The sequence below is a fragment of the Meles meles genome, chromosome 4 (genome assembly GCF_922984935.1).
Source record: "Meles meles chromosome 4, mMelMel3.1 paternal haplotype, whole genome shotgun sequence".
Taxonomy (NCBI): domain Eukaryota; kingdom Metazoa; phylum Chordata; class Mammalia; order Carnivora; family Mustelidae; genus Meles; species Meles meles.
Window position 1 is genome coordinate 31814247 of NC_060069.1, and position 23772 is coordinate 31838018.

The 23772-nt window shown below is 46.2% G+C and overlaps 1 protein-coding gene across 9 annotated transcripts in view; it reads right to left on the reverse strand.

The window, feature by feature from the left end:
* The window catches only part of DLEC1 (DLEC1 cilia and flagella associated protein), a 65097-nt gene that overhangs the window by 23036 nt on the left and 18289 nt on the right, over positions 1 to 23772 (reverse strand). For all 9 annotated transcript variants that reach the window (XR_006818002.1, XM_046001957.1, XM_046001956.1 and 6 more), the window contains 8 exons: positions 9033 to 9120; positions 8144 to 8317; positions 7307 to 7443; positions 5988 to 6080; positions 3066 to 3156; positions 2174 to 2336; positions 959 to 1151; positions 92 to 150 (listed from right to left, as the gene is read on the reverse strand). Coding sequence is in view for 8 of the 9 variants with exons in the window: in XM_046001957.1 (XP_045857913.1) it covers positions 92 to 150; positions 959 to 1151; positions 2174 to 2336; positions 3066 to 3156; positions 5988 to 6080; positions 7307 to 7443; positions 8144 to 8317; positions 9033 to 9120 (998 nt within the window). In the remaining variant the exon portion in view is untranslated. The remainder of the gene's footprint in view (positions 1 to 91; positions 151 to 958; positions 1152 to 2173; positions 2337 to 3065; positions 3157 to 5987; positions 6081 to 7306; positions 7444 to 8143; positions 8318 to 9032; positions 9121 to 23772) is intronic.

The window sequence follows — 23772 nt, forward strand, 5'->3', positions numbered from 1 at the left end:
TTCGCTCCTTGCCATTGCCTTCCCCAGTATTCCCAAGGGGGAAGGCAGGCCCCGCGGCCCACCCCTCATATAGGGCCCTGTCCCCGCTCACTTCATGGGCTCTGGGACTTCCTCTAGCACCATCTGGAGCACACTGTGAAAATCCCTGGGCTGCAAGGCAAACACGGCACCTTGAAAACAAACTGCATTCCAATCACGCGGCCCTAGAGAAGCCGGGAGCCATGACAGGAATTCCTTCTCCCCCTTGGTCTAGCCGCTGAGAGGCCTTCCAAAGAACATAGTGGTGTTCCCCTTCTGCCACGCCCCCATCCTAGGGAAAGAGGGGTGGCCTGCCAGGATGGGAGGCAGGACTCGGGGCCACCGCAGTCCCGAGACTGGCGTTCGTACCTCAGCTGGGCCAGAGCGGACAAGAAGGATAGGCTCTTCAGACCCTGACATGGCCCATGGGCAGTGCCCTCGACTGTGGGAAGCACCAGGGCCTCCCAGAACTACAGGGCCAGGATTCCGGCTGGACAGGCCAAGAAGCTCTTGGGGGGCCCCAGAGCACCCCCTTCACACCCAGCTCTTGTTCCCCTCTGGAGTTACACACAGGGCCTCGCACAGGAGCCCACCACGTGAACCCAGCCCTCGGCACCTGCACCTCGCTCTTCGGGGGAGGCGGGGGGCTGAGCAGAGACGATACTGTCACCAACACAGTGGAAACGCGGAAGACACCAGAGCTGAGGAAACAAGCCCAGGGTCCCGGGGCAGACGAGGTGTGCACACCATCAGGACCAGGCAGAATAGGCCGCTTTGCCCTCCAGCCCCACTCTCAGCTAAGTCCCGGCCTTGGAGGATGCTAGGATCTTGTCAGGCTCAGCGGCGGCTTCAGCATCACTAAAGAAGGATGGCGGGGGCGAGGGGGTGGAAAGTACCACGGCCCCATCACGTGTGACTACCAGGATGGCATCATTCTTACCTCATGAGGAGAAAAGCTTAGGATGAACTCGTGGTCCGCGTGGGGGCTGAGAAGCCCCCTGTCGGGCAGGATGGAGAAGGCTGTCTCCCTGTCCGGGTGGTACTTGAGGCTTTCCAGGCTGTAGCTTTCCCCGGGCATCAGGGGCTGCAGGTTGGGCTTCATGATCTGCCAGTGGAAGGCCAGCTCCACGTGCCTGTGGGGGCCAGCGGAGCCATGTCCCCATCTTGCCAGGACCAGTCTCCCGATCCCCTGCCTGGCTGGGCCCCGCTCCAGGAGTGAGCAGAGAGGACCCAGGATCAGGAAGTGGAGGAGCACGGGGGTTAGGGAGCCCATGCTGGAGACCTCTCTCAGGGAGCTTCCCTCTCACCACTGCAGCGGCCACGGTGACGCAGGGAGAATGGTAAACACAAGGAATCTGGCTCTAACTGTTTAACTGTAGATATCTAGAGACTTTTCTTCATGGCTCCTACCACACGAGAGTTCCAAAGGTTTGCCCCCTGGTGTCCCTGCTCTACCACCCTCTTTTCCTCCAGCTGTGGCCTCCGAGGACAGCTCTGTCCAGGAGGGGGTGTGCCCACCGGCTCCCAGCAGAGCAGTGACAACTCCATGGCAGTGGGGGAGGTGGGACTCCGGGGTGCTGCGGATGGGGGGCGGGGAACGGCCGATGGGTATAGCTCATCACCTCAGGGGACAGACCCTCGTAAGGCCTGGGGTTGCCAGGGAAGGTCTGTGCTGGCTTAATGGCCGTGCTCACAGAATGGTCAGGAACTGAACCCACTGGTCACGATCTGCCTGATCTTGGAACTTGGCTGGCCCCCCTTCCCGGGCAGGGCAAGACCTCTCTGCAAAACCGCTCTGGGCTAAGGATACTCCAGAATGATCTAGAACAACACTGTCCAATATAACAGACGCAGCAGTGGCAATCTTACGTATCTGCTCTGTGCGATAGGATAGCCACAAGCTACACGTGTGGCTGGTACTTAAAATGTGACTGGTGCCACCAACAATGTGAGCTTTATTTTACTTCTAATTGATTTCAATTGCAATAGCCAGATGCGGCTACCGTGATGGGCAGTGCAGACCTGAGTTCTCCCATCCTGTGCCCAGATTCCTTCCTGGCCCTTGGAAGGAAGCTCCAGCCTCAATGAGAACTCTGGGCCAGGTGCGGAAGGAGGAAGGGTGCATGCTGGAGGGCCCGGCACAGGGGTCACTCACGTAGCATTTCTGATAATCAGCTGCTTTCTAGCTGTGGACTGAAGGTTCTCAGGCTCAAAGCGTATGAAGTGCTGGGCTGTTAAGTCTGTGAGCTCTCCAGGCTCCGGGTGACTTTCTTCGCCAGAAATATAGATCAGATCCAAAGCAACCAGCTGCCCGATTCCTGACACCGTAAGATGGTAAAGTTTCACCAGGGTGGAAATCAGAGCTCTATGGCCAAAGGCTGTCTCAGGATCCATGCCACCATCCACACGCAACTGGCCTTGACCATGAACCCCAGAAGTGTGCAAAGAGGGGAACAGGGGGCCATTAGCACACACATCCCATACCCATATCTTCCCAGACTATAAGGAGGTGATTTTGATAACGTGGCACATAACAGACAGTTAGTGTTTGCCGGGTGACACTGGACGGAAGGACGGAAGGACAGAAGGACGGAAAGAAGGAAGGGAGGGAGGGAGGGAGGAAGGAAGGAGTACATCTTGGGGGAAATCCAGCAAAATGCCCCTTCTAGCTCCACAGAATCCGGGGTGCCGCCGGCCATTTATATTTAAGTTTCTGGCAATACCCCAAAGGAGATCAAGTTGAGTTTCAAAATGAAGAAATCAAAGACTTCACCCAGGTTTCCAACTGTCTCTCACCAGAAGGTTCCCTGGGGTTGTCCCAGAGGCTACACTGGCTTGGGTCTGCAATGTCTGACCAGAGCAAACCCCAGAGCCCGACCAAACCAGACCCTAAAGCCTGGGGGCTGCAACACCCCTTCAGGACACCCCCCCACCCCCCCGAGATAGGGTGGGCACAGCTGAGCCACGGCCAAGGCTGATATGGCAGTTTCTGGAGTCAGGGCACCCGTCCACCCCGGCCCCAGGCCTGGGAGCACACACAAGCCCACCTACGGTCACCAGCTCCTTTATCTGGCAGTTGTCACACACAATGATGAAGGTCTGCTCTGCCTTTTCTAGGCTCGTTGGGAGGAATAAGACCTGGAGAAGAGAAGGGCTGCCCTGTGACCTCCCTCCTCCTTGCAGACACACACCCCCTCCCCTTGTTCCCCACTTCTCACTTCCCACCCTGCTCCTCCCTGCTCTCCCCCACCCCCAGCCTTCTCCCTAAGGCCAGGGGGTTCTGCCAATGCCCAGCCCAGACTAATGCAGGAAGCATGTTGAAAGGCATGAAGAAGAAGTTCACAGAGGCTGAGATACAAACGGCTCTTCATCACGGGAAACCATGTTTAACCTCATTCGTGATATAAGAAATGCCAATGGAAACCACCCAGAAAAAATTTTCACCCTTCATATTGGCAAAAAGAGCAGAAAGCCAGCAATCAGGAAAGCAATGACAAGATAGCTGGAATTTTCTTCAAAATTATCCAGAGGGGAAGGGTGGGGTTTGGCTGGAAGAGGCGGAGAAGCGCAGATGCCATGAGCTTGGCCAAGAGTCGAGGAACATTGACAGGGTGCCAAAGAGCCCACTCCGTGTTTGTATGTGCTTCAAAATACACACGGCGACAGGCTTTTCTTGCTTTCTTTCCTAACAGCTTTTCTTTTACATTTGATAACACACTGGACTGGCAAGGGTGTGAGGGATCAGACACTCTGACGTGCTCACGTGGTGAGGATTCAGTGTGGTCACAGTTCTGACCAGCAGAGACCCCAGAGCCGGCAAAGCCCCTTCAAGGACTGGAAGCTGCCGGGAGACTCACGGTTGGACAGAGTGATGTACGGAGTTGCCGAAATGGCCAGAGATCAGAAAGAATCTTCGTGGCCAGCAGTAGGGGACAAGTGACATGGGTTAGGTTTATTTGTTCAGTGGGATACTATGAAGCTGGGACAAATACAAGAATGCTCTTTAAGACAGAGCAGAACAGTGAGTGGGCAGAACAGAGTAGAGTATGGGCAGTGGTTTGTGGGAAGGAAAGGGAGAAGCAAAGGAAAGAAAGCACGCACGCAGCTGCTCGTTGGGATGGTGTCTTCTGGCAGGGCGGTGAGAGGCTGGTGACGCTGCCTGACGCGGGGCTCAATCCTGGGACCCTGAGATCATGACCTAAGCTGAAAGCAGACGCTTAACCCACTGAGCCATCCAGGCAGCCTGGAAATATGAACACATTTTAAAACAAACCCCAAACAATCGATAAATAAAATACACAAGGGGGATGCCTGGGTGGCTCAGTCAGTTAAACGTTTGCCTTCAGATCAGGTCATGATCCCAGAATCCTGGGATGGAGCCCTATAGCAGCCTCCCTACTTAGCAGGGAGTCTGCTTCTCTCTCTCACTCTGCTGCTCCCTCTGCTTATGTGTGTTCTCTCTGTCTCTTTCTCGCTCTTTGGTAAATAAATAAATAAAATCTAAAAAAAACCCAAATACACAAGGAATGCCAAGGGGGGACAAAACTCCCTTTGACTCCTCATGACTCCCCAGAGTCCTGCTGCTCCCCTCTTCCTTTCCCTGAGGATCACAGGAGGATGGGATGAGGGGAAGTCCTGGCCTGGGCAGGGGTGGTCAGCCCCAATTCCTTAAAGCCATACCACAAGGTACTGACAAGGCCTGGACCAGGCAAGACCCAAGTCACGCTCCATCAGCAGGTGAGGTCTGACAAAGCCCTATAATGCCCTGAACTGGCTTCATCCCAACCCCAAAAGTCAGGTCCTTATCAGGGATCAGACTGGCACAGACATGAACAAGAAGGCATCACTCCAGGACTCCCAAACGTGATCCTATAGCAGCTAATAAAGGAAGCCTTCCTTTTCACTGTGCCTCAGACAAACCCCAGACCCATTAACTCAAAACCTCAGGACTGGGGCCAAGATACCAGTGCTTTTGCAAGATTCTCAGAAGATTGCAATAGGTAGTATGAAAACGCTATGGCTCTTGGCTCTCACTACCTGATGACACGGTGCAGTCCAAATGCCCTTCCCTAGAAACCAGACCTCTTTCACTCTTGAGTATCAGTGCCCCTCCAACAGGCCAGCGAGGAAGGCCATGTAAGCTTGCAGCTCAGAGTCTGAGCCCTGGACCGTGGAGTCGGGGAGGGCGAGGTGTGCAGCAAGAGGTGCAGAGAGAGAGGCGCAGTCGGTAAGCGTCTGCCTTTGGCTCCTGGGATCGAGCCCTATGTCATGCTCCATGGTCAGCAGAGAGTCTGCTTCTCCCTCTCCCTCCTGCTCTCTCTCTCTCTCTTTCAAATAAATAAATAAATAAAATCTTTAAAAAAAAAAAGGTACAGGGAGACATCATTGTTTCTCACAGACAGTGCTGGGGATCAGTGAGCAGGTGTGATGGCCAAAGGGGCCACCGAAAGAAGCTGGTTAGGAAAGGACAAGCCCCACAGCCAGCAGATCCAAGTCTGGGAGCTTCTGCAGAGGTCCAGGATAAGGGGGAAGGAAGGAAGACTTTGCCAGCCAAGTAACTGAGGATGAAAGAGGAAAGAGGGGACAAAGTCACTATCGTCCCCAGGCACCAGATCTGGTAGGGGTTGGGGGCAGGTGTCCAAGAGAGACCAAAGAACCAAAGGAAGATTCTGGAGGCAGCTAAGATGGGGGGGGCTCCCAGGCTCACGGTGCAGACAAGCAGCACTGGGGGATCACGTGGAATGCTAGGGCTGTCTGCACTTGCTCTGTAAGAGGGGTCATGAGATGGTCAGATGACATCACCCCACAGAATAACACCCTCCTACACAGAAACCATCCTGGAATGAGAGTGGATATTCAAGTCACGAAAACAGAGGCAAATAAAATCACGTAAGCAGTTGATCGATCCATCCATGGATCCATGATCGATCGTAATGAGGAGATACTCTACGTGCTATCCAGCTACCTACCTCCATACATATGGCCTGTCCCGGAGCCAGCTCAAACACCGATGGCAGGATTCCGAAGGGAGGTTGCTCAACGAAGCCAATGGTTGCAACAGCCTTAAAGAACAGCGGAAGATTACACAAGAGCAGGGAAGAGATTGTAAAATCCAGCCCTTTGATGACACACTTCTCTCCTCCATCTATTTTGCAATGTGAAGGATCTTAAGGATCACCCAGGACACAGCCAACGAAGAAACTGAGGCTCGCCCGTTCCGCAAGCACTCCCTCCACCTTCCTTGGGCTGAAGGCTGAACCCCCGTGAGGAACTGAGTGCTGGCAGGAGGCAGAAGGAACACCACTGACGAGTGCTTCAGATGTGAAGCAGAAGCGTGAGATGAAGCCTCAACCTGGAGGCGGGCTCTCAAAGCATAGTGCTTTCCCCCATCCCAGCACCCTGTGTGGCTGCCTCGGTCCCAGATCCACCCTTGGTTCTAAGTCCTGGAGTCAAGGGGAGCTGCCATCTCGCTGACAAAGGAGGCCATCTCAGCGCGCTGGGGACACAAACCCACACCTAGAGGACCCTGGCAGGTAATAAAAGTGAGTGAAACGGTCTTGGAACATGCGGTCCTCCGGATCTATCACCTGTTTCCCAGAGACACAGATCTGAAAAATAACAGCGTGAGCACGCGGTCCATGCTGCCAAGGAGCCACGGGGAATCCTGGCCCGGTGCTGCACAACTTCCAGTTTTTCTTTTCTCCTTTTCTTTTCTTTTTTTTTTTTAAAAAGGATTTTAAAAAATTAATTTCTATGCCATAAGTGGGGCTCAAACCCACAGCCCCTACATCAAAAGTCATGTGCTCTACCAATGGAGCCAGCCAGGCACCCCTCCAGTTTTTCAGAGACTGGCAATGCAGATTTTTAGGTGAAATCTCCCTAGTTTTTAATGTTGGCCCAAAAAATGTTTTTGAGCACTGTGCCAAATAAATATGACCCAGAACTCAGCCGAGGGGCTGCCCACGTAGGGCCTTGGCTCTGTGAAAATGTTTGCCGCAGGGATGCCTGAAGGAAGGTGTGGATGCGGTGACACTTGGGCCTGGCTCGGAAGGATGAGGGGGTGACACAAGCTGCCCAGGGACACAGGTCTCCGTGGCAGGACAAGCACCACAATGCGGGTCTCCGTGGTGTTGATGACGGCGGCCGGGCGAGAGAGACACCACACCGTTCTTTTGTGTGTGTGTCTCCGATCACATGTCACTCCAGCGAGTTCCTCACGGGGCGGGGTTGGGGTGGATTTCCAGGGATGGATTTGCTCTCGCTCCCGCAGCAGCCTGCGATCACTCACCCGGAAACTTGGTGGCGGCCAGCTCTTCTTGGGCATCACGCAGAACTTGCCGACGCTGAAGCCCACGTTCTTGCAGACGAATCTGGTTATCTTCATCCCCCCGAGGAGGCAGTAACCGCAGTCCAGCACGGGCGACACTGCAGCCACAGCAGAAATCATGTGTCGCTCTCAACAGGCCCTGTGGCCCTTGTGCCCCGAGGTCCAGCCAGAGCTCAGAGCGGCCGTGGAAGGATGCAGGGGCTCCGGCACAGTGCCCAGAGCAGAGAGGCTGGATGGGCACCCGCCCTGAGCCCTGCACCCACATGGCAGTCTCTGGTCTCCTTGCGCTACTGGCTAGATCAGCAGGAGTCTGTGCTCACTGCTGACTCAGGCCTCAGCCAGGGCCACGCAGCATGGGTCAGAGTCCTGGGTCCAGCCAAAGAGGCTTGCTGCTAACAAGGGAGCCCAGCCCAAGCCAGCTTTCCCAAAGCCACCCACACGGCCACAGAGGTGACATCTGCTGAGGGCCCCAGGCACCCCTGGCTTGGCTCGGTGTGACACAGGCCCACCTGGGGATCCAGAAGCAGCAAAGCCTGTGCTGGGGCTAGCTAGGCTGCTGGCCTCCTCTCCTGCTTTGTACAATTCTGAGTCAGCCTCCACTGGGAAGCAGGACGACGGGGGCCCGACACAGTGGAAGGCTGTATGGAAGTTGCCAGCAGGTGCCTCCTTAGGACCCAGAAGCCCCTGCCTGGGAGGACCAAGTCATGCGCTGCCACAAAGGGCCCCTGCGAGCAGACGGGTTTTCCAGGGACTTGTCAAGCTGAACTGCATCCCAGGGAGGGCGGAGGGCACACTCACACGTCAGCACTGGGGGGGCCCGCCGGGCCTGCAAGGGGATCAGGAGGGTGTGGGCTGACTGGGTCTCGACTAAGATGAAGTCATCAAAATCCCCAAGACAGTCGGGAAAAAACTGGACGATGAACTGGCAGGTCATTCCAGGAGCCACCATTCCGCCTTTTCCTGGGAACATCCCTGTGCGTGAAAGAAGAAAAAGATGAGGACCTGGGGACCAGTCAGCCCCCAGGGCTTGGGTTCCTGTGTTGCGGGTGGCAACCAGGGGACCAAGGTAGACCCCATCACAGCTGGGCTGCTCCGTGAGTAGACATCTTCTGGGCAAAGCCACGCTGACGGCAGAACCACCAGGCTGTGCAAGGCGGACAGGCTGCTAGGGCCGGGAGTCCAGGAGAGAACACCAGGGCCCGGGCAGGTGGGTGGCAGAGTGATATGGTCCATCTGGAATACTTAGGGGAGGCATGCCTGGCCTGACGGCTTAGAATTTATTTTGTAGACAGCAGAGAGCCATTTGAGCTTCCGAGCGTGGTTGGGAGGGGAACGACATGAGCAGAGATATTCTTGGATAAAACACTGTGTTGTGGAAGCTGGAAGGCTGGCTGTGGTTTAAGTGGGGAATGAGGACAGCCTGACTCGGGCAGTGGAAGCACGGAGAGTGAGCAGAGGGCAGGTCCAGGGCCCAGAGGGAGTGCCTGGAGAAAGGGGCTGGCAGGACTCAGAGACATCACTAGGAGGATGGGTGGGAGGTGGACCGGCTATCTGCAGAGCAGAAGGGCCCCAGGGACTGCGACAGGAAAGAAGGGCCCAGGCTCATCTGAGGGTCAGGAAGGCCTGTGCTGGGAGTGAGCCCACAGACAATTTCGAGGTGTTCCAGATCACCACTAGGCTGACTCACCCAGTCCCAGAGCGAAGTACGGTGTAGAAGGTGGGAGGACGCGCAGGTAGCGACTGGTGGCGGTGGTGTTCTGCAGGGAGATCACCATCTGCCCGGAAGTCAAGGGGAGCTCTTTTAGACAACGCACACGGCCAAGTGACGTGAGGCACAGACTGACTACGTGATATGGAAAGGGGGCAGAGGTGCAGAAGCAGTGAGTCTGGGCTGGGGGCTGGGCGCGTGGGGATTCAACGTGCCCCTCTATCTACCCTAGATTGTATTTAGAAAAAATAAAATACAAAGTGAACATGAAGACAAGAATAGATCTAACCTATGCTTTGCCCTCTTTAAAACAAGACCTACTATTTGCTGAGCATCTGCCATGTGCCCCCCAACCTTACAAGAGCCAGGAAAAGGTAGGAGCTATCTCTGTTTTACCCTGACAAAGTTGAAGTTCAAAGAGGCCCCTTAACCAGTAAGTAACAGTCTTGAGATTTGAGCCCAGGACATCTGGCTCCAAAGTCCTGCCCACCTGGCTTCTTACGTTGCTGACTTTTTCCCCACGTATCCCTTTGGGTCACTTCTTCCCATGGGCCTAGTCAAGAGGTGTTTGTGCGCACCTATGTGACTGGTTTGTAATTGGGCCTCCCACTACCACTCAACCCATCCAACCCCTATTAAACCCTGCCTTCTCTTCTCCCTCCCCCTGACTGGGAGACCCCCGGGGCAAGGCCTGGGACTCAAACACTGCTAGCCCCCACCAGCACTCCACACAGGGCCTGGCAGAAAAGAGAAGCTCAGTATATGAACATATCTCTTGCTTCTCTTTTGTGAAATATTATACTAGAAAAAAATCTATAAATTATAACACGACAAAAGGCACGTTTCCATCACCTAGATTAAGATAAAAACATTAAAAATACAGATGAAGCCCTACCCCAGCCTCCTTGCCATCCACCAGATAACAGCTACATAAATGTGAAGTGTGTGTCTTCATACTTTTATTCATCGGTATGTATTCCTAAGTCAACACTTGTCCATTTTTGGCCAATACAACATTTGCACCAGTCCATCTGTAAACCACACCCAAGTGTGGAGATCTTCACTACTCTGCTATTAATGATGATGAGCATTGTTTCATAGCTTTATTTCCTATTTGGGGTTCCTCTTGTGTGAGTTGTCTGGCCATATCCTTTTACCATTTTGCCATTGTATACTTTGTCTTTCTCTTATTGATTTGCAGTAGTTCTTGATATATTCTGGGTACTAATTCTTTATAAGGTATATGTTGTAAACATCTCCAAGTTTATAACTCATTATCTTTTGATATACAGTTACTAAAATTTTAATATAAAATTCATCAACTTTTTGTGGTTTGTGCTTCTGTTTCCAGAAATCTTTCGATATCTCCTATATTTTCTTCTTTAAATGTTGTTTGAGGGGTGCCTGGGTGGCTCAGGTAAGCATCCAACTCTTGGTTTAGGCTCAGGTCATGATCTCAGGGTTGTGAGATCAAGCCCCACACTGAGCTCTGTACTGGGTGTGGAGCCTGCTTAAGATTCTCTCTCTCCCTCTCCCTCTGCCCCTCCTCTTTCTCTCTAATACAAAATAAAGTAAGTAATGATAATACAATTAAATTCCACCTGAAAATAAATAAATAAATTTTGTTTGAGATCTTTGCTGAAAAGTACTTTGCATAGGGTGTGGAGTGAGGTAGGGATTAAATTATTTTCCATATGCAAGGATGCCATTTCAGTTTTGTTTCCTCAGGAGTGCACGTGTGCACGGAACAGCCCGAGCAACAGCATGCGCGGTTCCCTCCATCAGGCTGCTATTCCCTCAGACACGGAGCCAGCTGTACTCACTGCTGAGATTCATGGTCAAGGTGTTCATGGTGGCAGCCATTCCTCACATCCACTGCGCCATCATCAGAGCCTTGCTCCAGCCACGCAAGGCAGACCTCTGACCAGTAAGGGGCAGGAGCCAGCAGTTTATGTGGCTTCCGAGGGGATGTGCCACAAGCTGAAAGAGTCAACTGGGCTCTAAGGCAGACAGCTCAGTAACACTTTCTTGGATTGGCTCTTCCTGCTTCCACCCTTTTCCTCAGTCTTCTCGAGATGTGATTGACAGCGCAGACTCTTACCGCCTCAGACCCTGCTTTATGAGGCACCCAGGCTATGACAGCTGGCATCAGAAGGGTCCTAAGGCAGCAGACCCTCAAGATGCGGGTCTGGTGTTAGCTTTCCTGCCAGTCTGGTGGTAATCAGAACTCCAGCGGGTGGGAAGTCGGGTGTGAGGACCCCGGTCCACAGTGGCATCATAATCACCATGGCTTTCACCCACGGTCAGCTGGAAGGAGGTGCAGGGGGAGGTCAAGCTCTGGAACAGGGGGTAGTTTTGGTGCCTGCAAGTTCTGGGGCAGTGATAATAATAAGCGGGCTGGCTTTCCTTAATAGCACTGGAAGCCCCAGAGGGAAAAATGAGAGGCTCAGGGCAGGGAACTGCCAACTCAAGGCCCACGGTGAAGACATTCCTTGCATTCCTGGGTTATACACGATTTGCTCCTAGTGCGTGTGTGTGCGTGTGCAGGTGCACACGCGGGCCCATGTGCATTTCTTACTTGATTTGGCTTGCCATTTTTCACCTTGTATTTCTGTACCTATGTTTTTTTTTCTTTTATCTTTTTAAGTTACTAAAATACTGAAAGGAAACAAAATAGCCCCCTGGCTTACAAGGTACAGGACTTTGTTTCTTCCCGCCACAACTCTTCAGCCTTCACACTCACAGCCTGGGTCCATCTGCCTCCACCTCGGATGGAGCAGCTTTCTCACAACTTCCAGAGGCCGGGGACTGGGAGTATCCCTGTGTTCTTAAGCAAGCCTGGAGCATGTTTTTCATTGTTATACCTACTCATCTGGTTTTGGGGGTCAAGGTAAGATCAGGCTCTGTCTTAGTCCATTAGGGCTCCTCTACAGAATACTATAAATTGGTTTTCTTACAAACAACAGAAAATCATTTCTCACAGCTCTGGAGGCCGACAAGTCCAAGATCCAGGTGCCAGCATGGTCACATTTCGGTGAGGGCCCTCTTCCTGATTATAGCCGGGACCTTCTCACTGTGTTCTCAAAGTGGTGGAAGGGGCAAGGGATCTCTCTAGAACCTTTTTTACAGAAGCACTAATCCCACTCATGAAGCCCCACCCTCATGACCTAAGCACCTCCCGAAGGCTCTACCTTCTAATACCATAGGATTTCAACATAGAACTTTTGGGGGACATGAATATTCAGACCATAGTAGGCTCATCACCTAAGAATGAGGGTATGTTCCTTCCTTTTCTAGTCTCTGAAGCTGTTTATATATAATAGGAATTAGCTTAAATGGTTGTGCTGTGTTCCTGTAAGATGATCTAGGCCTAGCATTTCTTTTGCTAGAAGGTTTGTTTGTTTGTTATTTTCATCAAAGTTGGACCACCACACAGGTTAAAGAATCAAAGGTTTTGAAAAACAGAAATCCTGCTTTCTTCCCCTGAACCAGTCTCCTGTCATTTCCCATAATATTTTTTCTTCCCTTTGACCGATTATTTCAGAATATGCCTCCAAATGACATATTTTTCTTAATTTGTATGCATTAAATATGGATGCATGCTATGTACATTCTCTCTTTCCTCTCCCATATCCAACTCATCATATGATATGCGCTTCCTATCCCCCATCTTCCCAATATAAGTTATATCATACTACTTGGTTAGTACAGTAACTGATGTTTACACTATTGTCAATGTATAAATGATACAGCTGTGCATGAAATTGTCTCTTATATAATTATTGTGCATCCAGAGTTAATCAATTGATTATTTTGTTTAATATGTACTTATTAATAACTCAATCTCCCTGCACTGCTCTAAAAATCTCTTCCCAAGATGTCTAGATGTATCAGGGACTCTGAATGATGTCACCCCCATATTATAATACACTGTGGCAGACTGTATCTCTCTTTTTGGGAGGCCAGTTCTGGGGAAACCAGCCACTGGGCTGGGAGGGGAGGGGAGGGGAGGAAAGGAAAGGAACTAATTGATATGGACAAGCCTCCACGGGAGGCCCACAGGGAGAGGAAGTGAGATCTAAGCTGAAAGCCAGCATCAACCACCAGACACGTGAGTGATTGACACTTCAGAAAATTTCTGCCTCTGGTCTTCTGGCTAAGACTCCAAACATCACAGTAGAAATAAACTGTTCTCACTGTGTCCTACCTGATCAGCAAGCAAATGGCTGTTTCACAAAGTCTTGAGGCAATTGGTTACATGGCTATCATAACTGGAACACTAAATACATTTAAACAGACACCAATGAAAGTTGCCCTTGAAGTCGTGCCAGAAAAAAAACATTTCAAGTACTTCTTTTTTCTATCAAGTACTTTTAGCCACAAATGTTGTTCTTAAGCTCCAGAACATAATGCCTTCCACTGTATAAATATTTGGAATCCTGCCACCGGACATCCACTTATCATGGAGCTCTGACCCTGAGCCTCACTACAAAGCCACTACAGGCAGAAACTTCCAAAAGTAGAATTTGATTCCAAGATTCTTCACATGATGGTAGGAGAAGGAGCCACAAGCATGGAAGGCGAGGAGGCAGTGTGGGATTAGACTAGAACTAGAGGCATCAGTATAGTCAAGATTTTAAATACTACGCAACCGCGTGTGGACATATGCATAAACACACGTGTACACACATGTGTCTATTTATGGTTGGATCTATGCAACTGCTCTTTTTCTCCAACTCTGTCTGTTGAAAGGACCCACAAGCAATGACACCCCAGCAGCAAACAGTTAATCTCTAGGGCTTAGACCCTGGTTTCTAAATATCAAGTTTCTGTGTTCTCCACAAAAAGGAAGCAGGGCTTTTTAGAAACTGATTCCAGAACTGAAACAAAGTAAGAACAAGATGAACCTGGAATGTCTTTTAATGCCAGAATGCAAGGAAGTGCTTAAAAAAACAAAAACAAAAAACAAACCCAAAAAACACCACAACAAAAACCCCACAAAAGAACGTGGGAGACTCTCATTGGAGAATACTTGTAAGATTCCCACTGGACAAATCGAGGATAATTATAGAAGCAAAATGAATATTGACTTTAAATAAACTCATCTGAGGTTAGACTAACATAACTTCATTCCTTAGAATGATTCTAAGTAGATGCGCCCTTGAATATTGGCCAAGAAAATGAACTCTATGGAAATAGCTGTTAAATTTAACAGTACTGCTAGGATACATGTCTTGGAAAAGATGAAATAATCAATTAATCAACGGGGAAAAACACAATTACTTCACTAAGACTGACCAAACTGATCTTTAAGATGATGTATGCTCTTGATTAGATCCATGCTGACCAAAAAAACTGGGTACAAAATAGGTTCTCAATATTTCTTATAATATGTATAATTGCCCTGATATATTTTGCTCTCCTCCACTGTCAGATGTTCAGGTATACAAATGTTGCTATTCTGCCAATATCAAACTGACATCCCCAAAAGATTCTGCATCAGTGAATAAAGCTCTTCAGGTTAAATTCTCTCCTTTAGGAACTATTGACCAAAATGGGAAGAATTGAGGACAATGGTTACGAACAGTGAACACTGGAAGATTCACTGTTGCCAGACTACAAGTTTTTTCTCTCTCCTCTCGTTATAAGTTTGCTTTTGCTTTTGTTCACTGACAACAGTATACTGACTACTACTCCTCAAAGGAGTATGCAGATAACACATTCCTCTGAATTATTCTTTCACAACATCCCTCTACTAATGAGTCTTCCAATCCATGAATATAGTATATTCAGTGGTGTGCTGGTCAATGTTTAATGACAGGCTCTTGAGGGTGGGAGAGAGCCCTCATTTGATAGTATTTGTTGATTTCCATACTGTAAGTACTCCCACTGTGGTCGAATTCAAGAAACCATCACCGAACGTGGATTTGGGGAGAATGCGCTTGGTCAGCTCTCACACGCTACTATGACTTGGCTCCAACGTACCACTGGGTATGTACCTATTCATCTATTTGGGTCTCCTCTAATTTCTTTCAATTATATTCTTAGTTTTCTGTCAAAGTCTTGCACATATTTATTTAAATTTATTCCTGGGCTGCCTGAGTGGCTCAATCATTAAGCATCTGCTTTTGGCTCAGGTCATGATCCCAGGGTCCTGAGATTGAGCGCCACACCGGCTCCCTGCTAGACAGGAAGCCGTCTTCTCCCTCTCTCACTCCCCCTGCTTGTGTTCCTGCTCTGGATGTCTCTCTCTCTGTCAAGTAAATAAATAAAATCTTAAGAAAAAAAATAAAATAAATTTATTCCTAAATTTGATTTTTAATGCACTATAAATAGTATCTACTTTAAATTCATTTTATAATAATTTGTTCTAGTACAGAGGAACAAATTTGGGTTTTGTATATTGACTTTGTGTCTAAAGATTTTCAATAAATTCACTTAATTTTATTTAATTGCAATAAGTTATCTGTAACTTTATTTGGATTTTCTAGGTACACGATCATGTCATCTGAATAATAGCAGTTTTAGTTTTGTTAATACCTTTTGTCAAATTATGAAACTTTTATCCTATTCCTAGTTTGCAAAGAGTTTTTTTAAAAAATCATGACTAGATACTGAATTTTGTCTGCATCTAGTGAAAGATAACTTTATGAGTTCTCTCCCTTATTGTGTTAGGGTGGGGAATTCTACTGTTGCTTTTCGAGTGTTAAACCAACTTGGTTGGAATGTTGATAATTCTTAGATAAAGCTGAATTCAGTTTGCTAATGTTTTGCTAGGAAACTCTGCAGTTCTGTTGATGACAAAGTTTAGCCTTTCTTACAATAATGCTTTTCAGATTTTGGTGTCAAGATTGTGCTTGTTTCATAACACAAGTTGGGTTGTATTCCCTTTTTTCTATTCTCTGTAAGGCTTTGTAAAAGATCATTGCAACTCTTCCTCATAGGTTAGAAAGAATTCACCGGTGAAACCATCAGGGCCTGAAATTTTATTGGTAGGAAGGTTTGTCATTATTGTTTTTACATAAGCTCCACACCTAGCATGGAGCCCAATGCAGGGCTTGAACTCATGACCCTGAGATCAAGACATAAGCTGAAATCAAGAGTGGGATGCTTAACCAACCCAGCTACCCAGGCACCCCTGTTGTTGTTGTTGTTTTAAATGGCTTCACTGAATTATAATTCCCATGCCACAGCTCAACAACTTAAAGTGTATAATACAATGGTGCTTAGTATATTCATAGAGTTGGGCGATCATCACAATTTTAGACCATTGTGAGGTTTTAAATAGAGATTCAGTGTCTGAACATTGTTCAGATGTTTTATTTCTACTTGTATCTGTTTTGTAAATTGTATTTTCCTGAAAATTTCTCTATTTCATCTATATTTTCAAATTTCCATATAGAACATTGCTCATAAACTCTTATTCTTCTATGTCTATAGGATCTATAATGATGTCCTCTTTTTCCTTGATATTGATGAATTTGTACTTTCTTTTCTCTTTGATCAGTTTTGCTAGGGATTAATTTCATTAATCTTTCCAAAGAACTAATTTTTGGCTTTGCTGATCCTACCGCATATTTGTTTTCTATTTTGTTTAAATTTCTCCTTGTTTTTGTGATTTCCTTACCATTTCTTTGGGTTTAATTTGCTATTCTTTTCTAATCTTTCAGATATACCTAGATAACGGATTTTCAGACTATTTCTCTTCTAACATGTAAATATAAGTCTATACATATTCTTTTAAGCTTGGCCTTACCTGCATTCTACAAGCTTTGATGTACCATTTAAAAATGATCATTCATATAAATAAGCCATAGAGATGAAAAGTACAGCATGGGGAATATAGTCAATAATATTGTGATAACATTGTATGGTGACAGACGTGACTTATCATGGTGCGCACTGAGTAATGTATAAAATTGTTGAATCACTGTGTTGTATACCTGAAACAAATGTAACTCTATATGTCAAATATACTTCAATAACTCTTAAAAATGATCATTATTTTCTATTTTTTGATTTCCATTATGACTTCTTTGATTCATGAATTTACTAATGAATTACTTAATTTCCAAATATTTAGGTAGTTGCTAGTTATATTTTTGTTATTGATTTCTATATTAACTCTAAATGTGTTTTTTTTTTATAATTGCTTTATGGTCCAGCACATAGACAATTTTGGTGTTTCATATGCACTTTTAAAAGAAAATACATATTGCAATTGCCGAGTGTAGTCAATATAAGTCAGTTAGATGTAGTTTGTTAATTGCTTGATTCTTCTATATCTTTACTGGTTTTTTGTCTATCTAGTTTTTAAGTTTTTGAGGGAAAAAAATGTTAAAATCTCCTACATGTTTGTTATTGTATCTGTTTTTCTTCCAGTCTTGTAAAATGGTACTTACATATTTTGAGGCTAAGTCATTACTGTGTGTAGATTTTAGAGATTTTGTTTATTTATTTGTCAGAGAGAAGGAGAATGCAAGGAGGGGGAGCAGCAGGCAGAGGGAGAAGCAGGCTCCCCATTCAGCAGGGAGCCTAATGCAGGACTCGATCCCAGGACCCTGGGATCATGACCCAAGCTAAAGGCAGCTGGTTAACTGACTGAGCCACCCAGGTACTTGATCCATCTCTTTTTTTTTTTTTTTTAAAGATTTTATTTATTTGACAGAGAGAAATCACAAGAGAGGCAGGCAGAGAGAGAGGAAGGGAAGCAGGCTCTCCGCTGAGCAGAGAGCCCGATGCGGGACTCGATCCCAGGATCCTGAGATCATGACCTGAGCCGAAGGCAGCGGCTTAACCCACTGAGCCACCCAGGCGCCCCTGATCCATCTCTTTTAATTGTAGTACCTGGTCCATTTACATGTTATGTAATTGTTGCTTTTCATTGCTTCTTGCATTTCTCTGCTTCCATATGGGTACCATTTTCTTCTGACTGAAAATTCCTTTGGTGCAGATCTCCTGGTGACAAATTACTATTATCTGGTTTTGAATTATCAGTTTTGGTCTGAGAGTGTCTTCCTTTTATCTTCATTTTTGAAGACTCTTTTCACTAGGTTTAGAATTCTAGATTGAAAGCTACTTTCTTTCATCACGTTGAAGCTTCCATTCCAAGTATTTTCTAGCTTCAATCATTTCCACTAGAAGGTGGTGGGTCTTTTTTCTCTCAGTGGTTTAAGTTACAGTCCCCCCTCCTTTTCTTTGGCTTAGAGCAGAATTTTACTAAATATGCCTGGGTATGATTTTTTTTTTTTTTATTCTGCTTAGGGTTGTTAGTGCTTCACTCTATGGCTTGATGTCTTTGTTACTTTTGGATCACAGTCATCCACTACATCTTCCAACCCTGCTCCTGCCCCATTCTCCCTCTACCCTCTTTCTGGGACTTCAATTATACAACAGATCTGTTCACTAGGTCCCATATTTTAAAATGCTACTTTATGTATTTTTCCTTCTTTTTTTTTTCTGCTTTAGTCTGGATCATTTCTACTGACCTCTCTGCAAATCTTCTCTTCATCTGTGTCTAGTTTGCTGGTAAGCCCTATTACTGTTGAGTAATGTCGGTTCTAGAATTTTCATTTTTTGTAGATTCTTATTCTTCAGGCTATTTTTTAAAAAGATTTTATTTATACGTTTGACAGACAGAAATCACAAGTAGGCAGAGAGGCAGGCGGGGGGGGGGGAGCAGGCTCCCCACTGAGCAGATAGCCCAATGTGGGGCTCGATCCCAGGACCTTGGGATCATGACCTCAGCCAAAGGCAGAGGCTTTAACCCACTGATCCACCCAGGCGCCCCTCTTCAGGCTATCTAGTTACATAACTGGAGCTCTCCTTAATACATGTATATTTTTAATGCTTGATTTTGAAATTAGATCTACAAGAGTTACAAAAATAATCCAGAGAGTTCCCATATGCTCTTCACTCAGCTTTCCCTTATGTTAACATCTTCCTAACAAGAGAACTATGATCAAACCTAAGAAATTAAGCTTGCTATAATATATAAACTAAATCATAGGGTCTACATGTACTTTTCCAATGTGTCCACTAACTTCCTTTTTCCACTGCTGGATCCAATCCAAAATCTGAAATTTCATTAGTTCCCATGTCTTTCTAGTCTCCTCTGATCTGTGACATTTCCTTAGTCTTTCTCTATTGCCCATGATCTTGAGCCTTCCATTTTTTTTAAGATTTTATTTCTTCATTTGAGTTGGGGAGGCAGCAGGAGAGGGAGAAAGAATCTGAAGCAGACTCCTTGCTGTGCACGGAGGCCCACATGGGGCTCGATACCACAACATGAGATCAAGACCTGAGCCAAAACCAAGAGTCAGATGCTTAACTGACTGAGCCACCCAGGCACCTTGAGCCTTTTAAAGAGCCTTTTAAACCTTGAGCCTTTTAAAGAGCACTAGTCAGTTATTTTATGTAATATCTTTGTAGAATGGCATTCAGTTGGGTTTGTCTAATGTTTACTCATGATTAAATTGAGGTTATGCATTATTTGGAAGAATACCAGGTAAGTGATGTGCCCTTCTCAGTATGTCATATTCGGGGCATATGATATCAAAGTGTCTTATTAGTGGTGATGTTAAAATTCATTACTTGGTCAAAGTGGTGTCTGCCAGGATTCTCTATTGTAGGGAGTCTGCTTGAGGATTTCTCTCCCTCTCCCTCTGCTCCTCCCCTCATTTGCAGGCTCTCTCTCTCTTTCTCTAAAATAAATGAACAAATCTTTAAAAGAAGAATGATGGATCTGCAAGTTCTCTTAAACTGTAAAATACAATTTACATATATATGAAGGATCTGTCATGAGATCTGTCAAGATTAAACCTGGTGAGCAGAGCTGGCAACTACTAAGCTTGGTCTTGGTCTGATTCCCTAGAATGGTGGAGTCTAGCATAAAAATGAAGGAGACTGGGGAAAAAGGAATCAGGACAGTCTCTATAACTACTCCCAGAGGAATCACTGGATATGCTGTTAAGTGAAACTAGAAAGATGTTGAGGGCAGTAAGGAGAGGGAGCTCAAATATACCCATATATTTACTTATGATTCCAGAAAGAAACAATGGAAGAAGGAAGAACCCAAACTAATAAAAATAGTTACCGAAAGGGTTAAGGAGAGCATAAGGAAGGGTGGAAAGGGATATGAAGTGAAGTTTCTTTTTAAATAGAAAAATGACAGCTAATAAATGCAGGAGGAATAACAATTAGAAATCACCATTTTGTAACCCTTAATTTTGTTTAAAAAAATGGATCTAGGTAACAATCATCTAAGGCTTCTAAAGCCAATATATGAAAGGCTGACAAAAACTTTATATATGATGGATCAGGCTCATAACATCCGAAGCCATTCTTCACTGGTAATAGGAAAAGCAGATACATTCCTCCTGATGGGATGCAATAAAAAATACACAGCACCACCAAAGAATTACCCTCACCAAAAAAGAAAAAACAAAAAAACTGAACATGAATCTATCAAACATCTACATCTAAACTATAATTTTATAGAAAATATGAATAAAGGAACATGTTTAATGACATCACAAAAATGTAGGGGCACCTGGATGGTTCAGTGGGTTGAGCATCTGCCTTCAGCTCAGGTCATAATCTCAGGGTCCTGGGATTGAGCCCTGCATCAGGCTCTCTGCTCGGCAGGGAGCCTGCTTCCCCCTCCCTCTCTCTGCCTGCCTCTCTGCCTACTATTGATCTCTGTCAAATAAATAAATAAAGTGTTTAAAAAATGCAATTAGCCAAATCTAGGATGTAAGAAACTACAGTTTCAATATATATGGCATTTTTAAAAAGCAGGTACAGGGATTTGTGGTCCAAGATGGCCATCTGGAAGACCCAGGTCTAAATCTGCACCTGAGGGCCAACTGAACAGCTTCTATACAAGATAGACACCACATAGATGGAACAGCAACAGATGGGAAAGACTGAAAGACTCACAGTTGGGAACCGCTACCCCTAATGCTGCAAGCTGCACCAGGGAAGGACAGTACTGAGGCACGGGCAACTAGAATATAAAAGACCCAGTCCTAGAACTTTGCTGAACTGTGGGAGCCACTGAAACCCCTCAGCTGGCAAGCCCTACAGTTTACATTCCCTTTTCACCTTAATAGCCCAGACAAGAGCAGGGTCTGGGCACCATAGCTGGCCTGCTGCCTCACTGGGTCCCTAGCACCTACCAGCCCAAGCTATCCCACCAAGGTGATCCCAACACATTGCATTATTGGGACACCCCGGTTGGTGCTCACTATAGCTCCAGCCATCTTGTCAAGGTGATACAAGTTCAAAGCACCCTGGAATGCTCTAGTCTGGCACCAACCTCTGCTCCAGACTTGCCAGGGAACTGCTGGCACAAAGTGCCCCAGGAACCCCTGGTCCATGCCCGCCTCTGCACCAGCTGTTTCACCATGGTATCCCTGTGCAAAGTACCCCAAGACACTCCAGCCCATGGCACCCTTGGCTCCAGCCACCTTGCAAGGGTGCCACTGTGTGGACCACCCAGGACATCCTGATCCATGCCCACTTCAGCTCCAGCTGCATTCCCCTACCAGGGCATCCCTGTACAGAGCATCCTGGGACAACCCAGCTTGTACCCACTTCAGCTTCAGCTGTCCTCCCAGGGCACTGTCTACACAGAGAGCCCTGGGGTCCCCCAGGTTATACCCACTTCAGCTTCAGCAATCCTGTCAAGGTGCCCTCTGCACAGAGTGTTCCAGACCACCCCAGCCTGCACCCACTTCAGCTCTAGCCATCCCACCAGGACAGTTCCAGCATGGAGTGCACCAGGTCCTCCTGCCCATGATAGCCACAGGTTCAGCCAGCCAGCCTATTAGAAGGTGGGAGAGGGGTAGTAAAATATCTTCCAAACTGAGAAGGCACTTTGAGACTATAAAACGAAGCAGGTGATTCCATGTAGTTTACAGAGTTTTATTCAGGGTAACTTACTGATGGGGGGAATCGGAGGAGCAACAATTTAGGCAGCTGTGTGGCTATTTTCTACAAAGTCTGGATCTTAGTCCATAGATTTTATAAAGCAAAGGGACATGCAGGACTTTGTAGTGAGATCAAAGGGTTTTGCATGCACCTAATTGACAGCTAACTTTAATTAGATCTTGTGGTGCCACCTGTGCATCAGGAAGGAGAAAGACTATGGTATCTCTATCAGATTCATGGGAGGCCAAAGTAAGCCCTCCCCCATCCCAGCCTTGGTAGACATTTCCAAGGTGTGTATATTAATCTCGCAACACATAACCCCAAGAGAGGTCATCTGGTGAACATGAACACGATGGAGAGCCAAAGATGAAGACAGTCTTGTCAGCATTCCTACACTCTACAATCACTAGGCACACACACTCTACACATGTAATGACCATACAACTATTATCCCTTCAAATTTAGGAGACGTAGTTATTCCACCTAGTTTGTAGAAACAAACATGGAAAGTCAAGCAAAATGAGGAAAAAGGAAAATGTTCTAATGAAAGAACAAGACAAAAACTCAGAAAAATAACTAAATGAAATGAAGATAAACAATGTATCTGATAAAGAGTTCAAAGTGATGTCATAAAGATGCTCACCAGACTGGAGAGAAGGGTGGAGAAACTCAGTGAGAACTTCAACAAAGAGAAAGAAAATATGAAAAAGAATCTATCAGAATTGACGAATATAGTAACTGAAGTGACAAATACACAACAACACAACAGGGTATCAACCACAGATTAGTGGCTATAGAATGATCAGTAATCCGGAAAACAGGGTAATGAAGAACAATCAAGCTGAACAATAAAAAGAAAAAAAAAGAAGGCAGGTTAAGGAATCTCTCAGACAATTTCTAGTGAGCAAATATTCACATTATAGGGGTACAAGAGAAGAGAAAAGGGGGCAGAAAACTTACTTGAAGATATAATAGCTGAAAACATTCCTGAACTGGGGAAAGAAATAGACATCCAAGTTCAGGACGCACAGAGAGCTCCAAATAAGATGAACCCAAGAAGCTCTACACAATGACTTATAATAGTTAAAATGTCAGATTAAAGATAAAGACAGAATTTCAAAAGCAGCAAGAGAGAAGCAAGTAGTTACTACAAGGGAAACCCCCATAAACCTATCAGATGATTTTCAGCAGAAACTTCGTAGGTCAGAAGAGAGTTGCATGATATATTCAGTGTTGAAAGTTAAAAACCTACAACCAAGAATATCCTACCTAGCAAGTTTATCATTCAGAACTGAAGGAAAGATAAAAGGTCTCCCAGTTGAAGGAGATCATCGCCACAAACAGGCCTTAGAAGAAATATTAAAGGGACTTCTTCTTTAAGTGGAAAAGCAAAAGTCATAATTAGAAATAAAATTATGAAAGGAAAATATTTTATAAGTAAAAGGAAACACACCAAAAGGTAGTGTAGTCATCACTTACAAAGCTAGTATGAAGTTGAAAGACAAAATAAATCAATTATGTTTTTAAAATCAGCTAAGGGGACTCACAAAATTTAAAAAATATAAAATACAATAACATACACATAAAATGTGGAGGGGAGAATAACAATGAAGTTCTTTTACAATGTGTTCAAATTTAAGTGACCATCAACTTAATATAGACTGCTACATACTTAGAATGTTATATATGAACCTCATAGTAACCACAAACCAAAAGCCTATGGTACATAAAAAAAATGAAGAGGAAAAAAATCCAGCCTCACATTAAAGAAAGTGATCAATCACAA